General features: G+C 36.0%; 2 protein-coding genes across 2 annotated transcripts in view; both read right to left on the bottom strand.

Annotated features, from left to right (window-relative positions):
* The window catches only part of LOC107758102 (sodium/myo-inositol cotransporter 2), a 13388-nt gene extending 1036 nt beyond the window's left edge, over positions 1-12352 (bottom strand). The window contains exons 1-14 of the mRNA XM_016575757.1: positions 12218-12352; positions 11918-11989; positions 10578-10682; positions 10343-10402; positions 9823-9927; positions 9639-9744; positions 7021-7101; positions 6730-6935; positions 5622-5757; positions 5416-5523; positions 5152-5302; positions 3663-3831; positions 1221-1436; positions 703-841 (exon numbers count right to left, since the gene is read on the bottom strand). Of these exons, the coding sequence (XP_016431243.1) occupies positions 703-841; positions 1221-1436; positions 3663-3831; positions 5152-5302; positions 5416-5523; positions 5622-5757; positions 6730-6935; positions 7021-7101; positions 9639-9744; positions 9823-9927; positions 10343-10402; positions 10578-10682; positions 11918-11989; positions 12218-12352 (1789 nt within the window). The remainder of the gene's footprint in view (positions 1-702; positions 842-1220; positions 1437-3662; positions 3832-5151; positions 5303-5415; positions 5524-5621; positions 5758-6729; positions 6936-7020; positions 7102-9638; positions 9745-9822; positions 9928-10342; positions 10403-10577; positions 10683-11917; positions 11990-12217) is intronic.
* Positions 12353-15172: 2820 nt separating this feature from the next.
* The window catches only part of LOC107758114 (delphilin-like), a 29275-nt gene continuing 24263 nt past the window's right edge, over positions 15173-20184 (bottom strand). The window contains exons 19-25 of the mRNA XM_016575772.1: positions 18909-19105; positions 18547-18702; positions 18236-18322; positions 17945-18074; positions 17575-17693; positions 17198-17362; positions 15173-16100 (exon numbers count right to left, since the gene is read on the bottom strand). Coding sequence (XP_016431258.1) covers positions 16017-16100; positions 17198-17362; positions 17575-17693; positions 17945-18074; positions 18236-18322; positions 18547-18702; positions 18909-19105 — 938 coding nt within the window. The 3' untranslated portion in view covers positions 15173-16016. The remainder of the gene's footprint in view (positions 16101-17197; positions 17363-17574; positions 17694-17944; positions 18075-18235; positions 18323-18546; positions 18703-18908; positions 19106-20184) is intronic.

The following is a 20184-nucleotide window of genomic DNA, read 5'->3' as shown; positions in this document are numbered from 1 at the left end:
GGAGCCGTACCGTGCCGTACCATGCAGTGGAAAAGCGCCATTTGTTGACACTCCTAATTGAGATTATTAGGAGTGTCAAGGGTCCATTTGAGAGATAGGTGGCGGTAATGCACTTATAAGTCTGCGATCCGCCGTAAAGCAAGGCGACGACGACGCGTCACGCACCGGCTGAAGAAGAAGATGCGAGACGCGCTCAGGACAGTTCGGACATTGCAGTGAATCAGAGGTAAAAAACTATATAAATACTGTTCAGTTTCTTGCACAGACCGAACATTTTGTGTCTTTACACATCAATGTATCGTCACGAGCTGCAGTGTTTAATTTGTTTTTTTTTGTGTATGTTTTTTTTTTACTCCCAAAGCCGTGATTCCCATTCACTTCCATTATAAGACTGACAGACTGCAACGGTTTGAGTTAAAAATCTTCGTTTGTGTTCTACTGAAGAAACAAAGTCACCTACATCTTGGATGCCCTGGGGGTAAGCAGATAAACATCAAATTTTCATTTTTGGGTGAACTATCCCTTTAAACACATTGAAAAATATGAAATGACTTTGTCTCCCTCTGCTGGATAACTGGACTATCAAAGAAATAGATCGGGATAAACTAGGGTGACCATACGTGCCATTTTGGTCACCCTAGGATAAACTAGACAATTTGCAACACCATTTATCTGTGCCTGCATATGGATTGGCCAAAGTACCCTCTTTTGTAGGATATGCATCATTTTCCATGTCTTTTGAGTACTGTGTGGCATGCTTGATCATCTGGAGATCTGAAACCACAACCTCTTTGCTTTCTGTCACAGGATCAAAGCGTGTGTACCACATCAAACGACTGATCTGGAAAATAACAAACCCTTTATATGAGTGTATTTCCCAAATTAAAGGGATAGTTCAGCCAATAATTGTAATTCTGTCATTTCCTCAAGCTGTGCCAAACATGTATGAGTTTCTTTCTGTCTGTAGAGCGCAAAATATTCTGAAAAATTTCAGTAACCAAACAGTTGATGGTAGCCATTGCTTTATATAGTATTTTTTTTTCCATACTATGGAAGTCCGAAGTGTTTGGCTTGGAACAACATGAGGGCAAATAAATTATTTTATTTTGGGGTAAACTATCCCTTTAAGGTTTATGAAAAGACATTTCTGAATGCAAAGTATTTTTTTGTGAAATTGCAAAGTGGGTTAGGGTTGGTCTTTTGTGTGTGTGTTTTCTAACCTGCTCCGGTTTGGGCTTCTCTGTAGCCAGACTAACACACACAACCACGATGAGTGTGAGGACAGTGAGAATGATGGAGAAGTACAGGTAGTGAACATATTTGATGATGTCAGGCCTGTTGTCGATCTCGTAGCACTGTGGTGTTGGATAGACGAAATCCAGAACCATCCTTGTACAGCCCACCACCATGCCCACTATCAGACCCCAGAATGCACCCTACACCAACACAACAGAAAGATGAATGAAACAAGAGACCAGGTGTCATAAATTGCATTCTTATGCACTATTCTGTGCGATTTGGTAGTATAAATAAGTAGTCTTCAAACTGAAAATTCCCAAAAAGTGCACTTCAAATACTCTGATGATGTGCTTGCCTAATGCAAAAAAAAACAAAACTGAAATATTGAGCACAGTGAAATATTGAACAATTCATGCACTCAACAAAAGCAGAGGAGGAGGGGCTATCAGACTCTGATGCTGGATGATAAATAACCTTCTGAGATTCATACACTAGATGGAGTATGTGATGGAAAAAATGCTTTGGTAAATCATAATTATGAGATAAGTCGAAATATGACGGTCAATTATGAGATCAAATTCACAATTATGAGATAAAAAGTTGACAACTGTCATTGAGAAATCTGAGAAACTAAGTCATAATTATGAGATCAAATGTGTTAAATTAAAAAAATTGAAATTATGGCATACTGTCATAATTATGAGATAAAAGACTGAAACAGTCATCATTATGAGATAGAAAGTCATTGACAAAAAAACACAATTTTTGAAACTGACACACAAATGACACAAAGTTATTATTATGAGATAGAAAGTCATTATGACCAAGACAAAATTATGAGTCATCATTATGACAGAAAGTCATTATGACAAAAAGACAAAATTGTGAGTCATCATTATGAGATAGAAAGCCATGACAAAAAGATCAAATTGAGTCATTATGAGATAGTCAAGACAAAATTATGAGTCATAATTATGAGATAAAAAGTTGAAACTATGGCATAATTGTGAGATTTAAAAAAATCACCTTTTCATGTCAATGAATGTCAAAATTTTGGCTTTTCGTATCATTATGATTTGCCAAAGCATGTTTTTTTTTAATTCTGTGGCAGAAATGGGCTTACGTAGTAGGGCTGCACGATTAATCGAATGCGATTGTCATGCGCATTTTGATAGTAATGCCGGTTCTGTAAATCAGCATCACGTGCTTTCAGATGTAGCAGAATTTACTACACATAGCCATTGCGCAATTATGAAATCGAAGAAATCGTTCGCGATAATGACAGTTGTTTGCATACCCTCTCAGTGAACTACGGCTCTGTGCTCCATCTGAAAGCATGTGAAAATACCACATTTAATAACATATTTTTACTCCAAACTCACTTCATAACGTCAGTCGAGTGTTTGAAATAAATCCTTCTGTGAGATGATGTGGCTTCTTACACAGAATAAGGCACGCAACATATTTCATAGTATTCTAAGCAGTGATAAAGCATTGCATTATAAACATACTTTATTTTAATGAAAATTATAATAATAAAAACTCAGATAAACCGTATATTGCGACAGCTGTTTGCATAGCTTCTCAGTGAACTACGGCTCTGTGAAGTAAATGCTGCTCCATCTGAAAGCATGTGAAAATACCACATTTAATAACATATTGTTACTCAGATAAACCGTATATTGCCGTAGTTGTGTGTTTTTTAGTCACGTTGAATCAATGAAAGCAGTTTAATCTTCTGTTTATTCAGCTGCAGCGATAGGCATTTCCTGGGTTTCTTCTGCGAGGCGTATTTGGAGTTTCAGCGCGAGAGCGCCCTCTGGCCTTTGGATGGAGATTTACTGCTGATCACAGAACCGTGCTTCACTGAAAGATACGCATGACAATCGCAGCTTCTGTCGAATCGCGATCTCGATTCCATTTCGATTTATCGTGCAGCCCTATTACGTAGTACATAGTGCATATATAAGTGCATAGTGAATAGTAGGTTATTTGGGACACAACTACTGTCTAAATGAGTGAGCTATTGATTCATTCACTCAACTGACTGCTCAAATGCAGATTCATTCAGGAACTCACTGCTGTCTGTTCATCAAGAGAAGTCCAATGATAATGGTGTGGATTTTGAACTATTTTCATTGCTGGGGCAAAAATAGACAAAGCAACTAGCAAAATATCTTTAATATCTTTTGAATACAAATATCACACTATATAGTGTGTTGTTGGTCTTATTATCCACTGTGATTACTACAGCAAAATCCCACCAGAGCTAACAAGTGCTTGTGCGATACTACTTAAACATTATTCACAATTTTACCCATAATATAGGTCCAATTTTACACAAATGATTAATGAATGCTTTTCAAAATCAGTTTGATGCTTAATCTTACTTGAGTGCTTGATCTAAGTACATAAGTTTGTACCTTCTCATTGGTCCATTTCCAGAAGCATCCCGTGAAGAAGACGACTGTTATGGGAGGCTGCAGGTACATACTGATAGACTGGATGTAGATGAAGAGCTGCCCACCCTGACTGGCCTGAACCAGAGGAATCCACAGCACTGACACCACCACTAACACCAACACAAACACTCTTTGACATGGAAACACACACACACACACACACAGCAGCTGAAACAGTCCAGCTTTACAAGAGCACAAAAATGTAGCATTTGCAGTCGTAGAATGACAATACTAGATTAATTTACCAGAAACAAACGTTCACCAACAAAAGAAGGATTTTATTTGTTAACAGCTTCTAGCCACCCAACATCGTAAGATGTTGATATTTGGTTGAATATAAGTTCTGACATCGGTTGACCAAAATATTTCTGTTAGGACAATGATACTGCCAAAGTCAATTTGACGTAGAACACTGATGAATACTGCTGATGTGGTAATTTTGTTGGTTTTAAGTTGTGCTATTGAGTATTATTTGAGTCTTTCAAACATCATATTGGCGTTAAACACTGACAGTTAATCATGAACCATGAAAAAAAAAACAATAAGCAAAAACCAATGTCTGCTAAACATTATAATGTTAATGTCCACATAATGTTAAATTATACATAATGTCAGTCATGGTATTAAATAACCAAAATTTAGCATCTGTCCAATGTTGGAGGTTGATGCAAGCCAGCGTTGGGTTTTGGGGTCAACCCGATTTCCTTTCCAACCAAAATTCAACATCTATCCAATGTTGAAGGTTGACAACAAGCTAAGGTTGGATGTTGGTGTCAACCCGATTTTCATTTCCAACCAAATCAACATCTGTCCGACGTTGGAGCCTTTCTGGGTACTTTTAAATGCAAACAGCCATTCTGTGTCAGGTCAATTTGATGTAGAACACTGACAAATACTGTTGATGTTGATATTTTTGCTGGTTTTAAGTAACCAAAATTCCATGTCTTTCAAACATCACATTGACATTAAACACGGACAGTTAATCGTGAGGTAGCCTATGGTAATCAAAAACCAACATGTTAAAACATCATTATGTTAATATCCACACAACCTTAGATTACAACATCAGATTACAACATCATTAGACGTTGATATTTCATTGGTTTTAATTAACCAAGAGTCTGTCCATTGTAGGTTGATCCAAGTCTGGTTGCAAAGGGATGAAAAACTTTCAGACACTTTCTAAAAAATTTCCAAAATTTTCTGAAAGTTTCCAGAAAATCCTGTAAAGTTTCCAGAAATTAGATGCAAGCAAGCCAACGTCATTTCTAACAAAAATCTATCCAATAATGGAGGCTGACGTCAAAACCCAACCCAGCTTTCATTTCCAAATACTGTCCAATGTTTACACCTTTCTGGGTACTTTTAAAAACAAATAGCCATTTATAGGATTGAGAAACTGATGAACTGTCTTTTAAAATCAAGTGTGCATAACTCGTTGATGTCATACCTTCCCACAATCATGAGCTCCCACTCGGAGGCAGTGCGGCGGATGTTCCTCCAAAGGTCCATGGTGAAAATGGTGCTGGAACTGTTGAATATGGAAGTCAGAGAGGACATGAGAGCAGCCAACATCACAGACATCATTAAACCCCGCAGACCTTGACAAACACACAAGAAGAAAATGATTCATCGCAGCCACCTGTTCTAGAAACTGAAAACTATAGAAAAACAACCTACATATGAGTAAATAATCAAGCAATCTCACTGATACCTGCAGGAAGAAGCTCCATGACCAGTTTGGCGTAAGCAATGTCCGAGCAGCCCACCGGATTCCCACAAACTTGTTTACACACATCCGGGTCTCCACAGCCCACCTCGTCTACAATTCACACACACATTCACGTACATTTTAAGATAACAAATTGTGCATTTTAGATGTTCAAAGGTCTTAAACGTTGGTATTTATTTCAGACACACCTGGGTAAAGTATCCTGCTAATCATGCCTGGAATCACCATCATGAAGAAGGGCAGAACTTTGAGGTAAGCAGCGAGTAAAGATCTTCCTTTAGCATGCACAATGTTCTTGGAAGCAAGTGAACGCTGCACTATCACCTTCACACAGGGACGATAACAAAATATATTATGTTTGGAAGGTATGTGGTTGCTAGGCAGTTTCTAAGGTCTTTTAAATGATTGCTAGGTGATTGCTAAGGAAGTGTTCCAAATGGTTGATAAATACAGTATATAGAAAATTCTAGAACCTGCTAGAACTTAAATCTAGCAAGCTAGTGCTTGAATCTCTGTTGGTCTAGAACTTTGTAATATTTAATAGAAAATGTAAAAGATCCAGAGCTTCAATCTAGCTAGAATTAATGACAGCACTAGAACTAGATCTAGATATATGTAGAACATAAATTTAGTCTAGAACTTCTAGATAGATCTACTTCAGTATATCTGGATCAAGCGGCAACCTCCCGCTCTCTCTCGTGAAGCCAACAAGGAAGTGACTAAAACTGCAATTCATCGACTGGCCGCTAGAGGCTGGCTGCAAAAGGGAGTCAATCCCATAGACTCCCCATGTTAAAATGCCCAACTTTACAGCAGAAAAAAACATGTTTACAGCCTGGTACAAAAAGTGGTTTTGGTCTATATAGCTAATTTTGCCCTTCATGACAACTGTGAGGGGGGTGAATTTTTTTATAACTCATCCGTTTAAATTATATTAAGCCTTAAAGTTCTGCATAATTAAGGGCATGGCCACTTGAGTGACAGGTGGATTGCCGCTGCTGACACTGCCATCAAGCAAGGTGGGCGTGGTTTCAGCAACCAGCTCCCGCCTTTTTGCTCATTTTCGATTATCCGGGAGTGATGCGCGATGGCGACGGCCGGCTCCGCCCACTTTGAGCGTCAAAACCGCTCTTCAGAAACCTACAGGTGACATCACGGACACTACGTCCATGTTTTTATACAGTCTATGACCTGGATTGATAGTTCTAGAACTTCTACATAGATAGAAACCATCATACCCATCATGAGTAATGTGTTCAAAATAAGCAAGTTCAATCAACACTGCTGGTTCTTTACCTGGTCAGAACGCCAGTACCACATGGAGGGTATGGACATGCCCAGGATCACTCCCGGCCAGGGCAGGTCAGAGGTCACAGGGTGACGGAATATATGAAAGGCATCCTCCCGTGGGATCCCGCAGGTGGTGTTGGGCACTCGGATGGAGGGAATGGCCTGAGGATACTTATCCAGGACAGCTTGAAATCCCCCAACCTCTGCAAAGCCTTCACAGCAACATTGAGAAGAGTATATTATTATTGTATTAAAGGCTGCAAGACTTAAATCAATATGATTGTCACGGTCACTCACTGAAGCCCATGAGGATCAGGCCTCCGATCACCATGATGAGAGTCTGAACTGCATCGGTGTAGATCACTGCTGCCAGACCACCTGTGACCACATCAGTCAAGAGATGCTTTAGCAGATTATGAGACTTCCTCATATCTGGTTTTAGGAGAATAGAGAAGTCCACACTGCTAATGTAGTTATCGTTCTTGCTGAGAACAGACCTCAACTATAACTATAAAGTTTTAATAATCATTCAAATTCTGTGAGAATGGGGACATGCACTCTACAATTAACAATAACAACACAGAGGAACGATATTGTCGGAATAACTTTCAAAGTATTTTTTTCCAGCTGGCGAACCATAAAAGCACTGACAGACAATCAGAATACATGTGACTTCAAGGGAGTAGTTTTGTTTTATTTATTTATTTGATGTGAAGAGGGTTTTTTATTTTTTTGCTAGTAAGAACTAGTTTTATGTATGTTTATGAATTTGGAGCTCCCTATTTATTGTCGCAAATATATCACTGTCGTAAAGCAATTAATCGTTTTTCACAGAATTTCATCGTTACCATCAGAATGATTCTGAAGCTGATATTTCAAGGTTAAAAAAAAAACCTTATATCAGGGTTGCCAACCTTTAAGTTCAGCTTGGAGTGAGATTTTCAATTCATAAGGGGATAAAAATATTTTGTTGAATGCAGTTGAATGCCTTTTTAGCACCATTTTAAACTTTCAAATTTAAATTCAGTATCTGCTTAAATTCATTAATCACTTGTGCTTACTTATAGCCTACGAGTATCATTAAAAATCTGATGCAAGTTGTTAACTTTTTAAATTTCACTTTTAACAAATCTAGTGTTTAATCATGTCTAAATAATTATCAAATGCAAAACTCACTCAATGCAAAATGGGTGGACATTTCAGCGAGACAATGATCCCAAACACAGCCAAGGAAACTCTCAATCGGTTTCAGAGAAAGAAAATAAAGTTGCTAGAATGGCCCAGCCAATCACCTGACTTGAATCCAATAGAAAATAAGAACTAAAATCAGAGTTCATAGAAGAGGCCCACAGAACCTTCAAGATTTGAAGACTGTGAGGAAGAATGGGCCAAAATCACACCTGAGCAATGCATACGACTAGTTTCTCCATACAGGAGGCAGATTTATTAAACAAGCTTTGTTAGCCTGGAAACTGGTTTACAACCACAACTTTTCCCCCCACAAAACCATTTTATGGAATAATTTGGATATTAAAATTAGAAATATATCAGTCTTTTTTGATAAATGGTTTAATAAAATCAATTTTTGTTGCTGATCCATTTTGGCGATTTGTTATCTTATGAATGTTTTATGAATATCCATCAATTTTCTGGTGAAAATTTCATGTCAACAGCACTTTTAGAAACATATTTACTGGGAAAACTGGTGACGTGTTCAATACTTATTTTACCCGCTGTATGTTTATTAGAGATCGCAACTCTGTTTTTCAATGGCTCTGGCTCTACAACGAATTACGCCACATTAAGTGCGCCAAAACTGTATTGATTGGTTGAATTTCGTATTAAAACTTACAAAATGTGAAAGCTTGTTTCATATCACTTATATACAGTTGTTTTATAAGTCGAGCATTTAAAGAGCGCGGAAGATGACGTAACTGCAGCGCGCTTATAATGAAGAGATTGTTATTATCTTTAACAGAGATTCGAATCTCACAATTAGCAGATGATACTACTTTATTCTTGAAAGGGAAATTTTTGGGGGGTTCTAAAATAGATAACATTCAATGGAGGAAAACATGGTTATTACCATATAAATACTGTATACCCAATAAAGTGAAAGAAGTGCATTTTAAAATTTTGCATAATATATACCCTTGTAATGCTTTTGTGTCTAAATTTTGGGATGTAGATGATATATGCACCTTCTGTAAAAAAGAAAGTGAAGATATTTGTCATTTATTTTTCTCTTGTAATGTTTCATCACTTTTCTGGAAAGATTTGAGTTCCTATTGTTTTTCTAAAGTTAGTATGAACTGTAATTAACACATTAAGGATGTTGTTTGCTTTTTTGAAAACCAAAACAAATCTTTAGAATCTGCTGTTAACTTTCTTATCCTTGGGGCAAAATTCTATTTTAACAAACAAAGGTTTCTTAAGAAAATACCTGCTTTTATAGATTTCTTATGTGAAGCAGAACATTTAATTAAATCACTAAGAGTAATTAATAACAAAAAAAATTATTTCTTTTTTGAAGAGATATGATGAGATCTTTCATGTACAGTGATTAATACTTGTTTTGGTGTTTTTTTTTTAATCCTCTTTTCTTTATTTGTTCTGTTCCTGCCTTTTTTATGTTCATAAAAAAGCTATTTAAATGCATCTTTCTCTTTTAACAGTCATTGTCAACTTTTTTTTTTCTTCTCTTCTCTTCCATATGTTCAGATGACATTGGATGTATTGTTGATACATTATGTGTAATGTATGCAAAGTTGTATTTCATTAATGTCATCTCTGAATTGTTTGCAATAAAAAAATTAAAATAAAAAGATTGTTATCGCGCTTTAGATTGGGCGCTAATACAGTTATAGTTATCGTTCTTGTTGTAAACGGCCCTAAAAAGTGCTAAAATATGCGACCTGCGATGGTGTAGAGAGCGGTGATGCCGAGGAGCAAAACCACAGCGAGGTAGATGTTCCACTGCAGAGCCTGCTGGATGAACACAGCTCCTGCATACATGTCCACCTGCACACAGACAGAGCAACAGAGAGATCATGTCCAAGTCCGCTCTGGTCATTCGATTTTTAAATCGAGCATACTTACTGATATCTTTGTGAAGATGTAGATAAATAGATATAAAACACAAAGAAATAACTGTATTATTTTTCCACCAAATCTTTTCTGTAAATACTCGGGCATTGTTGTGACCTGCAAAATAATGGAGAATCATCTTAATTCGCACGAATTGCAGAAACAACCAGATGAACACAGTTGTATACATACACAACCGTTCAAAAGGTTTTTGTCGGTAAACTTTTTTCAAATAAATTGAAAGTGAAATGACATTTGTAAGAATTTAAATTTGCATTAAATAATGATCTGTTAAACATTAGGTAATGTTTAATATGTACATTAGTAAACACTGACAAGCACATTATCTCATATTTCTAGATATGTGAATGCCTTTGTTAGCATGACTTGTTTTTTTGAAAAAAAAAAAAAACATTTGAAAATGTTTGAACAGTAGTATGTACACAATTATTTTTAAAATCGAATTTATTGCTTGAGATTTGTTAAATTGACTCCTAAGTGTATGTATTACTGAATTCTGTTGCTGTCTCACCCTTGATGCAATATAGATGGGTAAAAACAGCCAGCCCAAGAGCAGCACCATCAGCATGCCCTGCACATCAACATGAGGCATGATGAATCTCTGAGACATTAACTAAATCACAACAGAAAGACGTCACTCATTCCCAGAATTCTTTGCCTTTTTACATAATGTACTCTATTAAAGTGGTATATTCAGCAAATTGATGTACTCTCTATCTCTTGAATTGTAGATCTCGTGTGCTTACGTTCCATTTATAAGCAGTGGAAGCGATACCCGCAGCCGCCCCAGAGCCGGCGAGACCAATGAAGTGACCACTGCCCACATTACTGGCAAACAGAGAGGCGCCCACCTGCACAAACACGACAGATGAGGTGGAAATTACACTTGATCTAAGATTCATAGTCTATTTAAATATATATTATACTTAACTTTTATAACATGAATCTCCCCAGATCAAATTTCATCCCGAAATTAAAAGGGAAGAAAAATAAATTTTGAATAATAGGGCTATTTTTTAGGTCATTTCATAATTTTCATGCTTATTTTTCTTGTTTAGTTAAACTTGAAGCACTAAAATAACTAAAAATTAAATGCATAAAAACGGGAAATTTTCAAATAAATACATAAAAAACAACAAAATTACTAAAACTAACTAAAATTTAAATGAAAAATGAAAATATAAAAATAATATCGGATTCAAAATATTAACAAAAACTATAATTGTATAACAGTGATAGTAAATGAACACTGTAATATGCATGCGAATTACATGACAGTAATGAGAAATACACTTTTGTATTACAGAAATAAGAGCTGGTGGGGAAATTGTGCTTAAAGGGTTAGTTCACCCAAAAATGAAAATTAGGCTGTGTTTTACTCACCCTTGAACAAAGGCCTTCTGTAGCGAATCGATGAGTTTTTGTAAGAAAATTATCTATATTCAAGACGTAATAATCACTTTAATGTAGCTTGTGCTCACTGTTGTAAACGGAAGCAGCTCCGGTCGGCTTTGCGCACGTGCCGCTCAGAAGTGATGAACGCGGAAGCGCAGGGGAGAGATCAAAACAACGGACACGAATTAGAAGTACAAAACGAGGATTTGTAAAGAAGAATGTCAGAGGATTTCAATATAAGCCAAGAGGAGACTGGTTTTCCTTTGCTAAAGTAAGGAAACTTTGCTTTTTATTTCACTTCTTTTGGACTGAAGCACTGCAACACCTGCTGAGTGGCATTAAACAGCTTGAAAGATCAAAGACAATTTTTAATATAACTCTCACTGGATTCGTCTGAAAGAAGAAAGTCATATACACCTAGGACGCCTCGGGGGTGAGTAAAACACAGCCTAATTTTCATTTTTGGGTGAACTAACCCTTTTTAATTGTCACGAAAATAATGGCAGATGTTAATGGTCCTAAAAATAGGCTTCCTTTTCTTTATGCAATAATGTTTTGGTAGTAACACTGTATAATGCATATATTTTTTTGTATTACAGAAACGAAAATAATGTCAAAATTGTCAATGCTCCGAAAAATAGACTTAATTTTCTTTATGCAAATATATATGGTTTGAGATTTACTCACTCACCGGCCACCAAGTCATGTTTTTGCCAGCAAGGAAGTATCCATCCACTGTGCTTCTCTTGGTCTTCCACATGGACTGTTTATAAATACGGTTAAAAAGGTTATAAATACGCCATATACAAGATGTTAAGCCATAAATGTGATAAGTAACACGTTTACTGGTGTAAAATTCAGCTACGATGTGTGTGATATTACAGAAAGAACAAGAACCTGAAGCCTGCAAACACTTATTATAGAGAGTTTTGTCACTGTGAAACACATCATCACGATACAGCTGTGCATTTTGTGATTTCAGTAAACTTACCCACAAGCCCACTGCCAGAACCAAGAGGAAGTAGATGACAAGCACCACTATATCTGTGGTGACCAGGGTGGTCGGGCGCGATGTGTCCTCGGCGGTGGGGGAAGGGGAAACGACGGGATGCTCGGTGGCAGCCATGAGGAGTTTCTCAGGTGTGTGTCACTTTAAGACAACAGACAGTAGATAATCGCTCTCATCTACACACTTTGACAAACACACTCAATGTAATGATATGAAGATGATTATACATTATCTAGCCTGTATTTGCATGTTAATGCTTTTCCAAGAATCACAGAGATACTGGGTATAAGTTACAGAAAAAATGGCAAATGTTTCCCTATGGAGTGTAAAACTAAAATGTTAACTCCTAAGAAAGGACTGCTGGGAAAAACTCAGAAATGGCTTTATACTCACATTTTCTAATTTCAAATCCAAATTTGATAAAGAAGCCATACAAAAACCATGTTTCCTCGCAGATTTACTGGATTGAATCAATTTTACTCTCGACAGAAGAGAGAAATATATGCAAACATGCTTATAGCAGCCTGCATGATAAATATTGTTCAGGTTTAAGGTGTAAAGTATTATTTTAGTATTGAAGTCTGTAAAGGCATTTGCATTTTCTTCCGCCTTAAACTCGGAAAATATCACACCATTAGTAACCTAGTACAGGGTTCCCACAACTTTTGACCAGTGAATTTCCATGACTTTTCCGGTTGTTCATAATACTGAATTAAAAGTTTGGTTAAGATCTCTTTTTATAGACCTAGAAATTAACATTGTAAAATGACAATAAGGTGTAGCCTAAACCTGAAAATCACAACATTAGTAACTGCCATACTAATTAATATCCAATTATGTATACTAAACAACAACATATGTATATATTTTACTGATTTAGTCAGTTTTACTTTAAATAAGTAAAAATATAACAACAGCAACCTAAACAAAATCTGAACATTTGTTAGTAGAACATTAGTCATTTCTAATTCTTCTTACTGATCCTAATTAATATCCATTAATGTTCACATATGCACATCCAATATCATTCAAACTCATCAAAAATAAAAACAAGCAAGCATACTAACATAGTGAAAAGTGCTTTCTCAGCCTGCAGAATTGAACAAAGCTGAATCAAAGATCTCAAGATTTCTCATACACGTATAGCCATTACTACATAAACAAATAAAGAGAAATAGAGGAGCAAAATTAAAGACTCACCTAAATAACAGGTTAGAAACAGACAGAGGTCTTTAACTTAGTAAAAGGTCCATTTAAATAGGACAGGAGGGTCTCCAATGAATGAACCCAGAAGTTTTTCTCAGTAGCGTAGAGATGACCCCTCTCCGATCAAAGGGATCAAACTCCACTCGCCTTCATGTAACACTTCACGCTGGTTAAAATGTAAGGGCGTTTTATTACCAAAACAGTAATGACAACAGAACAATGCTGCAACATCACTTATACAGAGTTACTCCGTAGAAGCAGCAACATTTGTTACACATGATACATTACAAAAGAAAGGAAAACAAACTCTGAAATAAACAATGTAATTTCTCAAATAAATGAACAATAGTAAAAGTCCTGTACTGCCCTGTAAGTGTTCATAACTTTAGTAGTTTGTGTATTTCTTGCATTTACAGTATCACCGCCAGATATTATTTAGTCTTATACGGCACTTTTAAGTTCAAGTCGTTAAATTTTTTCTTTGGGCCATCATCCCACACTGTAAAAAAAAAATGGTGACATTTACGGTAAAATACCGGCAGCTGTGGTTGCCAGAACTTCACCGTAAAAAAATATGGTAGCAACATTTTAGGTTTTACAGACTTAACTTAAATTCACAACAAAATACCGTATTTCATTAACTGATGTAATGTTAATAAACCAACATATTGAAGTACAAATATCTGTTTTGAATCATTGTAATGCACTGATAACCACCAAAAACTGGTGGTGATGAGAAAGTCACATGATGAACCAAAGCTCATCACAAACAGCTTTTCTACGAGCTGAGGAGGGTAGTTCTTATATATAGAAGGTGCACAGTGTCATTCACACAAACACTAAACCCCATCATGGTGACACACGATGCTGAAATAATGCAATAAACATCAATTTAACAACATTAGATGTAAGATTAAACCCTAATGTACACAACTGATAAGAAAAAACTAAGAAGAAACATGGTATTTCAACAAAAAAACATCAAATAGGAAGTGTCATGCAGGGAATTCTGGGAGTGTCAATTTACGGTTTGTCACTGTAAATTATACAATGACTTTTTTTCATTTCCAAAAACCGTATTTTTAACAGTATTTTACTGTAATTACATTTATTCACCGAATATAGTATGGAAACTTACTGCTAACCAGTTAACAGGTTTTTACTGTAGCATTTTTACAGTCTTTTACTGTTAAAATCACAATCATGTTTTACAGTTCAGAGCATGAAATTAGCTATTAACATTGTGAAACATGTCCTAAAAATAAAACAAGTAAAACAACAAGTAAAATACAAAGCATGAAGCAAATTTTACTGACATTGGAATAATGACCCATAAATTAATATAAATAATAATAATAACTGAGAGCTAGGAAATGTGCTATAATCATACATACATTTTCTGTTTTCATATTACAAGCCCCTGGTTCTTTACATTCGGTGGTGATTTAAAAAAAAGATGAGTTCACATGATGAATATTACTATATAAATATAAGATTTTTACACCTGGAAAACCAGTCAACACTTTGATAAAGACTGAATCATATGTGTGAATTTTTTTTTTTTTTTTTACAATTTACATTCAAATAGTTTAATACAAATCATACGGAAAGTTCCATATAATCCTTTAAACATTCATTATAATGATAATATAATCATAATAATGCATAATAATAGCATAATAATGCAATGAACAGAATGATACGGGAATCATACGATTCGCTATGGTAATAAGGAATTAAAGCAGCACAAAAGTTAAATGTTAATTAAAAGTTAATATTTAAAAATACCAAATGCATATAGTGAAGTCATAATCTAGCTCATCATTGTTTTTCATAGCTAGTAAAGCAATAATATAAGAACTAACTGCATCTCTTGTACAATAATATATCACTATCTATGCAGTTTTTTTAAAAAGAAATCTTCATCAACAATTTATAATATATTGCACTTAAGCATTCTGCGTATGAGGAATGACTTTTTATCGTTTAAGACATTAATTCATCAAAATATCTGTTTACAGTACAATGACCAACTGACAACTCCAACCCATATTGTTTAAATACATTTAAGCAGAATTAAGACACTGTTAAAGCACTTTTCCTAAACAACTTTTTGTTTATTAAAATATCAAGTCAGTCAAGATCTGACACTCACAGTCCTAATTACATTAAATAACTTATCTAACTGCACTTATGATTTACAGAATCCACTACTCCAACTTTTTTGACTGCATTCCTGGTTTTTAAGTGCCAAGAGCAATCACACGGTCCATCCTGTAAAGGACGTCCTAGACCAAATCTGGTCAAATGTTTTAAAGCAATTTCTAATCTTTCCCTCACATTTTGCTCTGAAGCTTTCCTGTCCAGTCTGTGCCTGAGAGTTCAGCTTTATAACTTGCCAGGACCCTGCATGCGTGTGCATTAGTTTGCAACTGTACACATGTCCTTGAATTACCATAAGGCTATAACTAAATTTAGACTGGACAAGTATAGGAATGGACAGTATGCAAGTAAACATTTATGTACTGTAAGTCTGTATTGTACGAGTATGTTTGCCTCATGTTGGGTGGTTTCTTCACCAGGATACAGGAGAGGTCGTGCGAGGGCTCCTGGGGCTGCGTGGAGGGTTTTCTGTAGTCTGGATATCACTCAAAGCCCTCTAAACACAACAGCACACAACAAACATATTGAAATACATATATAATACCTTTAAAATGCATATAAACCTCATGGTCATTCTTAAAAATAAGGGTTCCAAAAAAGGGTTTTCATATAATGCAACTGAAAAACCTTTTGGGTTTCTCAAAGAAACCTTCAGTGAAAAGAAAATATGCTGAAAATGTACTCACCCTTAGACTATTCAAGAAGAAATCTAGATAAAATTTAGAAGAAATTTAGCATTACATCACTTGCTCACCAATGGATGCTCTGCAGTGAATGGAGTGGTGGTTTAAAGTTAAAACACCTATGGATTTGTTTCTTACAAACATGCAGGTTTTTGCTTCACAATATGTTAACTGATGGACTGGAGTCATGCAAGTTACTTGTAGATTATTGTGATGTTTTTATCAGCTGTTTGGACTCGGATTCTGACGGCACCCATTCACTGCAGAGGACCCATTGGTGAGCAAGTGATGAAATGCTAAATCTGATGAAGAAACAAACTCATTTACATATTGGATGACCTGAGGGTGAGTACATTTTCATTTTGGGTGAACTATTTCTTTCAAATATCCATTTTAATAATTTAATGAACCTTTTTCACTATAAAGAACCTTTTGTGCATTGAAGAGGTTCTATGGATGTTAAAGGTTCCTCATGGAAACACTGATGCCAATAAAGAACCTTTAATTTAAAGAGTGTACACCGCATATATCATCAAGTCGAATAATTTTCATTATTAAATGAACAAAAATTAAACATCAGCCAGTATTAAAAAAATATCAGTTGTACATCTATTCAACAATGAAATTCATGTATTTCTTTCTTTCTGCATATTGCAACTTTCCTTTCTTTTGATTTATCAGTGGATTCACTTGTACTTTGTAAGAGACATTGCTTATGTCTGTTAACTAGTCGTGTTGTAAGTGAGCAGAATGTGAAAAAAAACGCTCTCGAGAGAGCTGGCAAGGAAGAGTGACCTATTTTTTGCCACCTGTCTGTGCTAAAAGCCTCAATACATTTCTCTACTAGCATTCACCTCATTTACTACATTTTCATGAAAATATCCATCAAGTTGTCTAATACAAAACCTACCTCCAATTTAGCCATGAACTCTGCAAAGATAACGAAGAAACACTCTGTGGTGGTGGCCTTTCCATCCTCACCGAAGAATGATGCAACTTTGCAGAACTCTTCCATTGCCCGCTGCTGCAGAGACTCCAGAGACTGCACTGCAGGGTGACTGTTTTCCAGAAACCCCTACATGCAAGTAGTTAAGGTGGTTTGTGATGAATTTGGCAGATATCAAGTATATTCAATGGTTGAAATGTTTATTTAATCTTGTCCTGGTGGGTATCTGACCTGGATCTGCTTGGAAAAGTCTTATAGTTACAAATATGGCACAGTTACATTTCGTAGAAGACATGCTAAGATCATAAATAGTTAGTTTTAATGTTTTGGTGGGAGGATACACTCATAACAATGGCAAATCGATCCTCAGCGGTGGCTGGCATCTTCTGGCAGGCTAAACGAATGTCCTGGATAGTGGCATGTAAGTCATTGAAGTCAGAAGTGATGTTTCTTTGATTCACTGTGGAGAACAAAGCAATGAAAAATATGAAAGAGATCTGATCTCTGCAGAACCTTTTATGGAAACAAAAAAAAACTAAATTAAATGGGAATGCTGCTCCATGGTCTTGGACAAAACTTGATGAGAAGCACCATGGATTGTGTACATTTGTGTTTGAATGAATCTATATTTGTGGACTATGAGACAACACTGGGGGGAAAAAAATAAAATTGGGACTGCATATGAGTCTGGCCATTCAAGTAGATCTTCACCTTTGGCTGCTTGTGGCACCATCTCAAGCTCCTTCCCAAAGTCCAGAACCTCTGGAAAGTGCTGGCACAATGATTTCACCAGGATATGCAGAAATGTTGACTTTCCATCCACTGTTTTGGTGGTACTGAGCTTCAACCAAAAAAATTTAGGATTACAGTTATATTTAATTAGTCATTTATCATATACATACATAAAAATAGCTATACATATAAAAAATAAACTTTACACAAATAAATGATGAACCTCATGAACTCATCTGAAAAAGATGCATGCACAGCAATGAGGCTTACTTCAGTGAGAAAATTGATCTTAAATCCGGTCGTTTTATTGGTCTTGGGTTGGCCGTTATTTAGATAATTCCCCATAGCCAGCACAAACTGGAAAGAAATAAGGAAATTAATATACATGCCATGATAGGAAGATCATATTTATCCAATGTGTGCACTGGCATGGTATGTTTGAGTATGCATTATGAAAAGCCTGCCACGTCAACAATCTTTTATCCGAGAATGAATTTCTTTGTGTGCTTGTTTTCAAGACTGTATGATTATGTGTGCCTGGGTAGAAACTAAATGACTCGGTGGAAATGAAGGAATTATACCTCCAGAATCTTGGCCAGTTTTTTGCTGTTTTTGAGCTCCAGTGAAGCCTTAAAAACACAGTCGTAGGCCCCCCTCATCTCCTCTGTTTTCTCTTGCAACGTAGTCTTAAAATGCAGGCTTTTCAAACGGGTCTTATACTCTGGCACTGATAGCATCTGAACAAACATTATAGACAAAATATATGCAATATACAATATATGTACACAAGTACACATATTAGAAATATATTAAAATTAAATAAAATAAAAATAAATAATATAAATTTTAAAAAAATACAACTTTACATATAATCATAATATCAAATGCACCCACAGAAAACTAAATATTAAATATTCATGAAACGCTATCATTTGTTATGTACCTGTAGGACAAACTGATCGGGCTCACTGAGTTTGCTTGGGTTGTCTCTGTACTGCTGGTATTGTCTAACCTCATCATCGTCTGGTGCATATAGGAGCAATTGTTTTATATGTGACGAGTCTAAACGTTCACTCGACATCGTCATCAGCACCTGGCGTAGCTCGCTTGCTGACAGCTTCAGATGGGCAATCAAGATTGCTATAAAGATAGTAGAAGAGTCTTAATAACTAAGTGTACAAGGGCATGTGCTTCTAAGCTAATAGCTAGACGCTAAGAAGATTGTAGTCTAACAGCTGGGACAGTTAGCGAAAGGAGCATGCTATTATCAAGTCTGATTTAAAATCAAAAACAGCACTGTCGCAGAGCAAGACAAAATAATGGACACATGTATAAGTTAATACTTGACTAGGATGCACACATAAACATCATCTAAACCAGGGGTGTCAAACTCAGTTCCTGAAGGGCCGCAGCCCTGCAGAGTTTAGTTCCAACCCTGCTCCAACACACATACCCATCAAGTTTTCAAATAAGCCTGAAGGACCTGGGGTGTATTCCAGAGAGCAGGTTATGTGACATACCCGGGTATGTTTGAGGATAAGAGAGCGGATAACCTCAGCTTTCGGTTCCAAAATCGGAGGTTACTTTCAGGGTATGTAAGTAACCATAGTAACTTGCTCTCTGAAGATAACCTGCTCCGGAGCAGGTTAACTTGCTGAGAAAGAGTCTTGAGTCTTAACCAGGAACATACTCGGAGTTGAATGAACTTACTCCCAGACGCGTTTTTGGAACCACATACCTCGAGTAAGCAAGGTTTGGGGTTAATCAACCGAAAGTTCAGGGTTTAGGTGACGGTAAGTTAACCGTGCTTTCTGGAATACACCCCTGATTAGCTGGATCAGGTGTGTTCAATTTGGGTTGGAGCTAAACTCTGCAGGCCTGTGGCCCTCCAGGAGAGTTTTACACCCCTGATCTAAACATTTACAAGTAAACTCCACCAAACAGAGCACAAATGACCATTTACAGCCCATTACACTTTTGTACTGTGACTTTTTTTAGTGCTGTCAACCGATTAATCACGATTAATCGCATCCAAAATAAGTTTTTGTTTACATAATATATGTGTGAGTACTTTGTATATTTATTATGTATATATAAATACACACACATGCATGTATATATTTAAGAAAAATATGTTACGTTTATATATTAAATATATTTATATATTATATAAATTATATGAATATAAATATATACATGTAAATATTTTCAAAATATAT

The sequence above is a fragment of the Sinocyclocheilus rhinocerous genome, unplaced genomic scaffold (assembly GCF_001515625.1).
Source record: "Sinocyclocheilus rhinocerous isolate Xijiao unplaced genomic scaffold, SAMN03320098_v1.1 scaffold234, whole genome shotgun sequence".
NCBI classification, from domain to species: domain Eukaryota; kingdom Metazoa; phylum Chordata; class Actinopteri; order Cypriniformes; family Cyprinidae; genus Sinocyclocheilus; species Sinocyclocheilus rhinocerous.
The sequence above is the reverse complement of the archived record's forward strand: the minus strand, read 5'-3'. Positions and strand labels throughout refer to the sequence as shown.